At 35.7% G+C, this 13,031-nt stretch overlaps 1 protein-coding gene across 1 annotated transcript in view; it reads left to right on the top strand.

Annotated features, from left to right (window-relative positions):
- The window catches only part of LOC140325805 (utrophin-like), a 304,415-nt gene extending 292,338 nt beyond the window's left edge, over positions 1 to 12,077 (top strand). Inside the window, exons 4-5 of the mRNA XM_072403876.1 lie at positions 7,533 to 7,610; positions 12,048 to 12,077. Of these exons, the coding sequence (XP_072259977.1) occupies positions 7,533 to 7,610; positions 12,048 to 12,077 (108 nt within the window). The remainder of the gene's footprint in view (positions 1 to 7,532; positions 7,611 to 12,047) is intronic.
- Positions 12,078 to 13,031: the final 954 nt, after the last annotated feature.

The raw sequence follows: 13,031 nt of genomic DNA, 5'->3' as shown, positions 1-13,031 counted from the left end.
ACTACAGATATTTTGTTAGTTATGTAGGAACTATAGGGAAGTAGGTTCAAAAATTTTACATATGCTCAACTAAAGTAAAAAATAATATTATTGCTGTATTTTTAAATACCATATCGTAAGCCCACAAACATAATATGTGTTATTTTGTAAAATGTATATGCTGTACATATCATATTAAATGTCAGCCACAGTACATTTTCCAAGATGTTTTGAGTCTGTTTTAGGCTAAGACCATTTTAACCTTAGCAAGTACGGGAAATCCCTGTTGATTTTGCCAGAAATGCAAGATTATTTTAGCTGTCGCTTCCTGCAGGCTGCAAAGATAGCACAAAGAACCCATTTTTATTTGGTAAGCTACTAGTCCTATCAATCCACCATGTCATAAAAAAGAACAAAGGCAGACATGTTTAAAGTCCAGTTTAAAGAGACAGAAAAAAAAATCAAATATTTGATTGGATGCATTTGTATAGCCACCTTACAGTATTGTGTGTTCATTCCAAAAAAAGAAAGAAAACTGCCATTTAGAAGCACACAAAATGTATGGCTAACCTTTGTGTACTGAAAGCAGATAAATAGGTCAAACATTTTCAGGAGTTGAAGTAATTCTAGCACTTTTATGATTGCTGTCTTAGTTAGAACAGAATGACAAAACATAACCCAAAACAATCAACACCAACTGTTTACACCAATCTAAGCCAAAGCTTGCAGAAATATTTAGAGTTTACAGATAATCTTTTACTCCCTTTGGGCTCTCATTCAACCACAATTCAGGTGCTGCGCTCCTGCTGCTGACATTACTTTCACTTGTCCTTTGCTGTGTAGTTCTGCAAGTACTGTTTTGCTTAATCTTGGAATAAGGCAGAGATGCTGTGCTCTGTTCAAAGCATTGTTGAGAAAAAAAGGTGGAGCCATGGGCGATTAAACAGGATTTCCAAGATTGCAAGTGGCACCTGAACACAAACAACCTTTGCTTAAGAGTCTATCATCCAAATTGTTTTTGATGCCCTTATGCCTACAATTGCTTGATGGCGTCTGGTCATCACTGGGACAGAATGGCAAAGGGAACAATGAAACCACTATCCCTAAAATTTCCCTGTTGGAATGGAACTTGAATTATGAATTCTCATTAGTTAACAGAAAGTCCAACATTGTAAATTCAGTTTTTTATTGTCACTGGTTCATGTAAGTTAGCAGTTACTGTTTTCTCATGCCAGTAAGACACTGCCTCAGGGGAGACACTACATCACACCAAATCAGCCACATAGAGAATAAATGGGGGAGGCAGTGAGTAATTCACTATTGCTCACGGCTGCCCACTGTCAAATCTGCAAATGCTGGCAGTGCAATTAACAAACCTGTAGGAATAGTGCAGGATCATTTGATCCCACTGCAGGTCGGGACCTTCCCAAATTTTATTTTCAGCTAATATCTGGATAACATACTCAGCATAAACAAATATCAGTTACAGTCAAGCTACCTGTTAGCAAGCAGCCATTGTCCCACGATGTCTGAGTGATTTTTGTTTTTACCATATAAATTAATTCCATTTAGCTCTCTGTACCGTAAAGGTAAATCGTCAAATTAAATAGCAGCTGTGAGTTTTTCTGACCTTCAATAATTTGGCTTTTATTTTAATGAAGAAAAAAATAAACCAAAGCAAAATATATGGAGCAATTATTACTAAACATAAACACTAATTGTGTAAAAAAAAAAAAAAAAATATATATATATATATATATATATATATATATATATATATATATTAATAGTAATAATTAGTAGTAATAGTAATAATTTCTATGGGAAAAAATAATTTCAGACATCACATTCATGTTTAAATTGAAGAAATCTACATGCTGAAATGATTCTCGTGGTTCTTTTGACTATAGGAGAGCCATATGAAGAATAATTCTATTCACTGTGTATATTGTTGACTCATTTTTAGTGTTTGCTATTCTGAGAACAAATTTGCCGAGTGAATGCCTTAAGCATTATGCAATCAGACTGCTATTGTTCCGACTTTCATCAGTCATATCGTTGAAGAATGTTTTCTCTAAAGCAAAGTATTGGCCTTGGTCTAAGGGCAAGATGTCCCTGAGTAATGGTACAATTCTAAATTGAAATTCTAGTTGCAAGCTGATTCCAAGCTTGGGAAAAACACACACACAACGGGTACAAAACAAAATGTTCTTCTAAAAGACATGTACCTTTACTCATTGTTTGGGTATTGCAAGGTAAGGTTCTCTTGGGCGCATCTGTTTCCAGGGCTCCAAGAAATGCACTTTCTAGTCCAGTTCTCTCACTCTGTGGCATATATTATCTAAAAGTTTCTATAGAATATCCACCAGGGGCAGTGGTAAAATAGTTCACACACATTTATTCAAGGTTGGAATTATTTTTTTTTCCCCAGCCTAGAAAATTTGCACCAATAACAGGGCAAATAAACAGGAACATATTTGGAGAGACACAGTACCACAGTGACGCAACAATAAATGTGTCAAGTAAGACAAATTAATGCCCACTGACTCAGAAACTTGTCCACAATGACACAATTAGTACCACAGTGAAACAATCAAAGACACACTTTCAACTATCGCCTGTAGTTTGGCTTTTGTTGAATGCTATGGAAAAAAGAAGAAGGGGGGGGGATGATTGCCTGACAGTCTGTGTTAGCTTATATGCAGCATATATCTGTATATTTGTATTTACTACTCAAATACGAGGCCCCTGGATGGTGTGTGAGAGCAGTGGTCTGACTCACCAAAATCCTGCCAGCACAGAGTATTTACCCTAAAAAATCATGATTTATGGCAGTTGTTCCCTTACTCCCAACTTTTCATAACACTTGTTTTTATATTGGAATGTGACTTTCAGAGTTTTTTGGGCTAATACCAGTAAAACCACCCCAAATAGTGTTTACCCCAGGGTGACAGGTATATAGCTCAAATACCTACATCTACAATGTATATGTTAAATATTTGTAATTTACAAACAAATTTTTGATTGATGCACATTGCACAGAATTGATCCACACTACAAAGTTTTTTTGAGTACATTTTTTGATATGTAATTGTTCTAGCATGTGGCCAGGTTTGACATGTGAGTAATAGATTGTTTGAAATACACAAATATAGATTTTTCATAATGTTGGCAAGTTTTGTGATTATTGATTGGGATTTATTTTTCTATTAATATTTTATTTTATTCATTGATCTCTATTCTCAACCTTTTCATAGGACTACTTACAGCACTAAGAATAATATGTTGGCGTTAAAAGTTAATCCTTAGACACAAGGTGAAAACCTAAGCTAGGAACTAACTTTCAGGCTTTACTAAATGTATACAGAAATTTTTCATTTTTTCTGGTGTGACTTTAAAACATATGATCTGATTTTTAGACAATTCAAGGACTGTCTTTAGTGTTTCCGAACAACTCATTGTGTATTACTTATCTAAGGAATCTTCCAGTGTTATGAGACATTTATGTCATTCAAATGCCAAAGAGCAATAAAACTGTACAATTACTGCTGTTCAGCATGGCAGACAGCAGTTATAAAAAGTAAGAAATGGGACGTGCCCATACAATCACCGCATTCACTGCATACATTTATGTCTTTATGGAATTAAAAATGCCCCTGAACTTTGCTGGCATATGGGAAATTGCTGTTGCCAAAAATGTAAGCAATGAAAAATATGCAAGTGAAACAACTCCATATGCCATTGTTTGTCTGATAAACTGTCATGGAAACCAAACCAAATTTACTGAATGTACAAAAAGATAAAAGTACTGAATTGACTGACGTGTTTCAGCTTCTTACAGAATACTGGGCTCAAGGAAAATGTATTTGATTGTATGAAGAAGCTAAAAAAAATATGTCATTCTAGAAAAGGGTTCTGTGAATAGATATTCCATTAAATAAAACTGCTGTATATTATTCAAATGTTATGGAAGTAACAGCTGAGGTGCATGTACATTTTGCACTAATTGGTAATATACATCTTGTAAATCTTTGTCTTATCTCCTTTTATTTCACTTTTTTTTTTTAATTTATGAACTACTGCAGCCAAATACAAGTTTTTAATTTAAAAAAAAAAAGCTGGGTAAATAATTTTGCCACTACATAATTTTATTGTTAAATTAATAAATAAAGAATGTCTAAAATGAGAAGTAGTAGTAGTTCGCTATATTCAGTTTGATTTAATATTATATATAAAATATGAATTAAATCTTGGAGATATTTCACTGCTCATACAAGTGACTTCCTTCTTGAAATGAGAAATCAGTCAGTATTATTAGCAAGACAAGTAACGCTGGCATCTTGATTTATTCACCCTGCCTGATGTCATATGTAAAGGCAGATGTTGATTGTCTATGAATATGACAAGGGGTGCAAAAATTTGTAAAAAAAAAAACACAGACTTAATTTAATCACCATGGTGCAATTAAGCAAGGACATATGTTAACTGTGTTAAGTAACATGGCTAAAGGTGGAGATTGTTGTCAAATCTTCAGGATAAAGATGTTACCCTGGTGACTGAAAGCTGTAATTAGAATAGAATTGTATCAATAACTTCCTCACTTCCTGTCAAGTTCTTGGGCAATCATAATCTGCCTTGACACATTTCATGACACCATAGTGATAAGATCAAAGTCATTTAGTTAACTATGTATCTGTTAGGTTGGGATATGTTCAGGGCACTTATGTGTAATGAGAAAAGATCCTCAACATTACTAAACAAAGCAAATCAATGGTAGTTTACTACTATTAGTTATACCATGATCTTACCATGCTCTAGATAAATGAGGGCCTTCACAGACAATGGAAGACTTAGGCCCACCAGCCAATCAGGAGCCTATTAATTATCCCTGGCTATTTAGCTGGCTTGGACACAGCACCCAGCATTTATGCAACCTGCCTCCACAAGTGCCGAGCCCCCTACCTCTGCTGAGCATTTGGTTGCTCGGTGTGTTGTTTCCCAGCCAGTTCCCCTGTGCTGTTCCAGTTTTCTATACTGTCTGTGGTTATCCCTGTGTTACCTGTGGCTCCTTTTGCTTCCAGTGTTCCTTGTGACTTTTAAGAAATCAATTCCAGGTTTGATGGATAACCCAGGTCCACTGATGAAAAAGTATCTTCCCCAGCCTTGGGGAGCTTTAATAAATTGGGCCCATAGTATCCAACCACTCTCTGGACAGTAGAATGTAAAATGCAGCAGTGCACTAAATTCTGCATATATTAATTAGGCTGTTGAACTGAAGACTTTCAAAAGATTGAATAAAAATGTGAGGAACTAAAGCCTTTTTTTTACACAATCACTTCATTTCAGGGGCTCAAAAGTAACTGGACTATTGACTCAAACGCTATTTCATGGGCTGGTGTGGGCAATTCCTTCAATATGTCAATACTAATAAAGCTTTTAAAAGGCCTGGAGTTGATTGGGGGGAGGGGTGGCTTGTATGTGAAAGGTTTTGATGTGAACAGACAACATGCGGTGAAAGGAGCGCTCCATGCAGGGAAAACAAGCCATCCTTAAGCTGCAAAAACAGAAAAAAATCCCTACAAAATTAGGAGTGGCAAAATCTACAGTTTGGTACATCATGAGAAAGAAACAATGCACTGATGAACTCAGCAACGCCAAAAGACCTGGACGTCCATGGAAGACAACAGTGGTGGATGATCGCAGAATTATTTCCATGGTGAAGAGAAACCCCTTCACAACAGCCAACCAAGTGAACAACACTCTCCAGGAGGTAGGCGTATCGATATCCAAGTCTACCATAAAGAGATGACTGCATGAAAGTAAATACAGAGGAGGCACTGCCAGGTGCAAGCCACTCATAAGCCTCAAGATTAGAAAGGCTAGATTGGAATTTGCTCAAAAACATCTAAAAAAGCCAGCCCAGTTCTGGAAAAACATTCTTTGGACAGATGAAACCAAGATCAACCTTTACCAGAATGATGGCAAGAAAAAAGTATGGAGAAGGAGTGGAACAGCTCATGATCCAAAGCATAGCACATCATCTATAAAACATGGCGGAGGTAGTGTGATGGCTTGGGCGTGCATGGCTGCCAGTGGCACCGGGACACTAGTGTGTATCCATGATGTGACACAGAACAGAAGCAGCTGAATTCTGAGGTGTTCAGAGACATACTGTCTGCTCAAATCCAGCTAAATGCAGTCACATTCATTGGGAGGCATTTCATAATACAGATGGACAATGACCCAAAACATACACCCAAAGCAATCCAGGAGTTTATTAAAGCAACGAATTGGAAAATTCTTGAACGGCCAAGTCAGTCACCTGATCTGAACCCAAGTGAGCATGCATGTCACTTGTTGAAGACTAAACTTCAGACAGAAAGGTCACAAACAAACAGCAACTGAAAGCCGCTGCAGTAAAGGCCTGGCAGAACATTACAAAGGAAGAAACCCAGCATCTGCTGATGTCCATAAGTTAAAGACTACAGGCTGTCATTGCCAGCAAAGGGTTTTCAACTAAGTATTAGAAATGAACATTTTATTTTCAGCTTTTTAATTTGTCCAATTACTTTTTAGCCCCTGAAATAAAGTGATTGTGTAAAAAAGCCTTTAGTTCCTCACATTTTTATGCAATCTTTTTGTTCAAACCACTGAATTAAAGCTGAATGTCTGCATTTTACCTGCATCTGAGTTGTTTCATTTAAAATAATTGTGGTAGTGTACAGAACCAAAATTAGAAAAAAGTTGTCTCTGTCCAAATATTCATGGACCTAACTGTATATGCGAAGGGGCGCTGTGAAGTTCCTTGCTTTGCCCCCTTCCAGATGAAATAGAAACATGAGTATTGGGGCATATGACAGCCTAAAGTCTTAGCGTGTAACTTTGCAAATATCAGATGTTTGCAATTCTTAAAGCGGTTTTTTCTTTCAGTGAGAAGTTGTGATGGCAGAGGCACAAGCAAGTTTCACGTCATTGGAATTACGGGCCATCATTAAGTTTTTGTTTCTCCAGGGAACGTCATCAAAGGACATTCACACTGAGATGTCACAAATACTGGGGGAGACGTGTCCTTCCTTCAGCACTGTCAAAACCTGGATATTTTGTTTCAAGACATTTCACCGTTGAAGATGAGCCCCTCTTTTGGCTAGTGACTGAGAATGAAACCTGGCTTTACATCTATGATCCTGAAACCAAGGAACAGTCAAAGGAATGGCGCCACTGTGGGTCCCCGCAGTCAAAGAAGTTCTGAACCCAGAAATCAGCCAAAAAAATCATGTCGTCCGTTTTCTTGTACAAAGATGGTATTCTGTTGGTGGGCTATCTACCTCAGGGCTCCAGTATCTTTGGATAGTGGTATGCTAACCTCCTGGACCAGCTGAAGGAGCCAATTAGGACAAAATGCAGTGGAAAGTTGACCAAAGGGATCTTTCAATAAAGAGCAAAATTCAAGGTTGTTTAATGGTAACAGCAATAATGTGATTTAACTGATTCAAAATCATGTATCAACATCATTCCAGTATGAAAATATAACAATGAACCTTTTTTTTTTTTAGGTAAAGGAAAAAGGCTCCACCAGGGTTCATGCTTTAAACAATGTCAACAAAGCACTTCAGATCTTGCAAAAAAATAATGTAAGTACTTAAAATCTAACAGTTATTATTTAAATTTATTGCTTTATGTCTCTTTACATATCATGACAATGACATTTTACATTTTTCAATTAAACTAACCTCGGGAGTGGAATATCAACACTAGGTGAACTGGGTGCATTAACTAACCTATCACGCTAGGTACAAACCCAATTCCAAAATGTCACTAGGAAAGTTTGTTCACATAGCACAAACTTAGTCACTGCAAAAAACAACAAAGAACAAAACATTTTCTCTGTCTCTCTACACTAATAGCAATAATCATTAGAGGGCAGGAAACTACATTCTGCAGACCTGTAATATGCACTCTTGTGTCACCCTCCTACATCATCATTTCAAATTTGCTGCTGTTAAATATATGACTTCCATTTTGATGCCTGTGTCACTGGCCTAGAACAAGTATGATGTTCAAAAGTTTTGATTTTTCTGAGGTTCAACTCAAAGTTCTGAACCAAGGCAGCTAGCATTTTCAGCAAGAGGTTAACAATGGCAATCCACATGTTTCCCTTATGATAGGTTTTCTTTAGTAACAGAGGCATAGGGTCATGAAGATATCCTCAATATGCTTTTGAGAGAGACCTGGTAATTACACAAAATGTAAACCTATATATGTGTGTGTTATGGGTTAGGAATAGTGGTAATGTTAGAAATATGGTTGATACAAGGTATCCATATTCATAATTATATTTGGCAGCTTTTCCGTATTAGCATGACAACTTTCTTAGGTGGCTGCGCAGTATTATCTAAAAAATAAACACTGTAGGCAGTTAAAACTGATAGTATAAATAAAAGACTACTGCAAACTTTTGAAATAACCTTTAAAAATAATCTTTTTTTTGGTTTTCTTTTAACCTCAAGGATAAATTCAAATGAATGACATTATTTGTGAAAGAATCTTGCTGCAAAGTAGCCAAGCAAAAGAAAGATAAATGTTTCACTGCTTGACGTATTGTAATACATGATAACTTTACTAGGACACTGCTTGGGATGCGTCTCCACTATACTGTATATATTGATTTATAAGTCTGTAAAGGACATATTTGGAGCTTGCATTGCACAAAATGCACTCATAAATCTTTGCAAATTCATAAAATGCTAAATTGACCTAGATTACCATGTCAGAAAGTTACGTTTGGCAAAAACAAATGTTTTCTGGCTACCAATAAAGGCCAACAAAATATTTTGTACGCTATACAGATGAAGGACCCCTTATGTAGAAAGGCTTAAACTCAAGGCTGTAGTTTGAGTTATTGCCTAGTTTGACAAATTATAGTAATGCAACATGTTGCCATCTTGCTTATCCCTGTATAGCACATCTTCTTAAATGCTTTTCATTTTTTAATTGGTTTTAAATAACAGTGATTACTATTAAAAAAATAAATAAAAAGTGGAAAATGAAACACCTGCTATAAATTATAAAGTTTTAGGAATTTGCTGAAAATGCAATAGCCTTCAAGTGTATATCCAACCAAACATGTTTTTGTAAGAGAGAGGGCTATAATCCGTAAGAGATTAATTTAATCTGAGCACCATTAAAAAGATTTACCCTCATTTCTTGCCCTGCTAATGACATACTGGGATGGAAAGTGAGTGAAACATATTTCCAATGGAGCCTTCAACCCTTTGATTTTCTATAGATAACAGGAGACAATTTTTTGTCTTAATATACACCTTAAAGATATGCAATAGCACAATTTAGATGTCCCTGAACTTCATAATCCAATTTAATAAAGTTACCAGAACAGTAAAAAGTACACAACTTTATTTTCATTATGCACCAAAACCTGCTACCTACCGAATTATATAACTTCAGAATCAGCTAGCTTTGATTTGTTCGGTTTGATTAAACAAATTAGCTTCTCCGTTCAGTTATTAAGTGCCCTATTGGAGGATGAAGGAAAATGATTTGTGCTATTTCCCTGTTTACTTAAAAAATTTTTATGTAAAAACGACTAGTGTTTGAATTTGCTTCTCCTTGGTTCACCAACAGTTTGTCCAAAATGACCATAATCTTCATGTTGATTCATTGCCAAATTCAAACTCTATTGAAGACAATGGTCCTGATTTATTAAAGTTCTCCAAGGCCGGTTCAGGATTGAAAACATTTGCTAAGAAGTAGCAAATGACTTTTAGGAAATCCAATCCATGATTGCTAGATCATCCAGCTTCTCTTATGAAAATATATCATCTCCAGCCTTGGAGAGCTTTATTAAATCAGGCCCAATGACAGGCAAACTTGACCAAGGGAACATAGCATATTACTTAGTGAATCAAGCCAACAAATGATGGTTTTCTTGAACAGTCAAATTCACTGCTTATTTAATCAGGAGAACAGTTCACTTCACAGATTGGCTGAGCAGCACTATATGGCTATATGTGCTGGCATATGGTCAAAGTGCTGTCTATGACAGATATAGTGTAAGACTTAGTGACATATCTGATCACCAAACATCTGTGATGTTCAGCTTTATATTATTAATACCATTTAATTCTAAATGAGCGTAGCTTTTTGTCTATTCTTCCATTTTATGTTTAAACAAGTGATTCAAACAATAAACGCCTGTGTTTAAAGATCATGGGCCTGATTTGTAAAAGCTCTCCAAGGCAGGAGAGGATACACTTTCATCAGTAAAGCTGGGTGATCTGGGCCTGGCCATGTCACAAGAAGGAAGAGAAAATGGAAGAAGATGGCGGCGCACTGCCACGGGACAGGTGAGTATAATGAGGATTAGTTCCTCTTCAACATGGTTATCGTTTACTGAATGAGTTTAAAAAAATCTTCACAACATTTGTAATCTTTGTAAACTATTTTGAAAGCATAATATGGCAGTGGCAGACACAGCTAACAATTGGCCTCTGTGACGAACTGACTTGTGGATTCCCCTTGCCCAAATCCCTCCCATGACTATCCCACTTGTATGCAGCCAGTTTCTGGGACCAATATTTATGCAGACCAGGACAATAGGCTGACCTGTCAACTTTAATTATATAAATTTTTATAACTTGTATTTATATAAATTGTATTTATGGGAGGAAACTCACACAAAGGGAGAACATATAATGAACTTGGGATCCTGGTGCTGCCACCATGCCACTTACTTATAGCAAAGCCATGGTGAATAGTGGTTAATGCTACCCTAAAGGTAGGAGTGAGGACTTAAAGATAACAGTGTTGGGAACTTTCAGGGATATAGATAAACATGTGCATGTTCCCTGCATGAAAAATGTAGATGTAATGCATTCCTATTTACCAAAAGCAGATCAGGGCAAGAGGCTGACCTGGACACTTTAAAGAGAATAGTGATAAATAGTGCCCATGCCTACACTAAAGCCCTGAACAGGAGGGACATAATGGTAGCAGTGGGATTGGCCTTAAATGATATAGTTAAATAAGTGCCCTAAATAACAAGTGAAGATATCATGTCCCATGTATACCAAGTTCAGATATTATGTGCCCCCAAATCAGAAGTCCTCTTCAGCTCTACAGTCCTCGGTGGACCTTGGCTTGGCTTGATTCATTCGAGCATTAACAACTCTTTTATGAGGTCCTTAAACACATCCTTTATTGGAGCCATGATATTATCATTATTATTATCATTATTACACAGTATTAATATAGCCCCAACATATTATGCAGTGCTTTACATAGTCCATAATCATGTCACTAGCTGTCCCTCAAAGGGGCTCACAATCTAATGTCCTTACCACCATAGTTATATGTCATTAATACAGTCTAAGGTTTTTTTTTAATTTTGGAGGGAAGACAAATAACCTAACTGCATATTCATCCAAATCTGTTGTATGTTTGATTGGACTTTGCTGAATTCCGGCTCTGTACGCATATGGTTCCCAAATATCTGTAAAATGTATTATTCATCCTGCTCTCTCTTTGCTGGCACTACTCCCTGCACTCCCCTGTCTGATAACTCATTGTCTCTCTGCTCTTTCCATATTTCGGGGAGTTATACCTAAGAATTATAGGCAGATGTAAAAATATAGTACTATACAGTATACAGAATTATTGAATTTTCAGTATTTTCAGTATTTTTGATTTATTAATGCATTCTTGTTTAGGTTGATGTTTGTGTTTTTTATTTAAATTTAATATTAAATTAATTTTTTTTTACATAATTGTGTGTTTAAAACTTTATTATATTCAGGATATCTACTAGACCCTTGTTTGGACATATTTCGGTAAATTACAGGTCTACAATATAAAAAAAAAAGATTTCATGAAAAACAGTGTACCGTTTTTTGGTACAGAAATCCAGACTTCAGTGAAATGCCCAGGAGGTTAAATAAAACAGGGACACACAGACATGTTGGACATTGGACAATTCTATTTCAATAAATACAAGACCAAATATAATGTTTATTTTTGTTTATTTGTTTTACTATGTTTTCTTCATCTACTTTTAGAACTTGCTTGAAAATGACACAATGTTTTAACTCATTACATTAATTTCATTCACTTTGATTATAGTATCATATATATAGGTTTGCTTCATCTAGTGGTTATCTGTAAATTAGGAAATAGAATCACTAAGATTTTAATAATTTTCTCCTAAATCTGTCCAGTTTACAATCATAAATAACTTGCATTAAATCTCTATTTTTCTATTGACAGGTATTGCTAAATGCCTTGTTTTTAAATGATACTTTTTAAACTCCCATCTGTACCCCTTAATAGACACCTCATTTAAAGTATAGTTATTGATATATTGAACTTATCAGCTAACAATAACCAATTTATTAATGTGGTAAATACCTTTGAAATCAATTTTCAATCATAAAGAGCAAATATTACAGAATAATGAAAATACTGCATGTGGTAAACCTTTGTGAATTGAAGCTGATATGATTAGTGTTTCTTCTTTAGAGCTGCCATTTAACTCTTAAACTTCATTGTACTGATGTTGGATTGGTATGAGCAAAGCTGAGAGTTTGCTTTTTCGCAATATTTTTAGTGAAAATGTAACCATCTGAATACAAAAGAGTCAATAGGGAAAGGGAAATTAGGTATGTTGGTGGAATTTATGGGGGAATTCCATTTAAATAGTTAATGTGGTATGAAAAATCGACTTCTAGATGTTGTTCACCTGACATTGTGCAAATACCAATCCAGTATGCAACAAACAAGAAAAATGCCAGTACAAAGAACACTAAACAAAATACACCTCCTAATCAGTGATGTTGCAGAGAAAATAATATTACTATTCTGCTCATCCCTTGGTGTCAGGTTTTACACCATAGTCAGCAAAAGTTTACCATTGTCCTAATGCAAAATATAGATTCTATAGCAAACAACAAACCTAGTCACTAGATGATGGTCAATATATGACCAAAAATAAAATGTAAAAGTAGGTTTTTCACTCTACAAAGATAAACACATGGATTATGTGT

This window comes from Pyxicephalus adspersus, chromosome 1, assembly GCF_032062135.1.
Source record: "Pyxicephalus adspersus chromosome 1, UCB_Pads_2.0, whole genome shotgun sequence".
Lineage (NCBI taxonomy): Eukaryota > Metazoa > Chordata > Amphibia > Anura > Pyxicephalidae > Pyxicephalus > Pyxicephalus adspersus.
The sequence above is the reverse complement of the archived record's forward strand: the minus strand, read 5'-3'. Positions and strand labels throughout refer to the sequence as shown.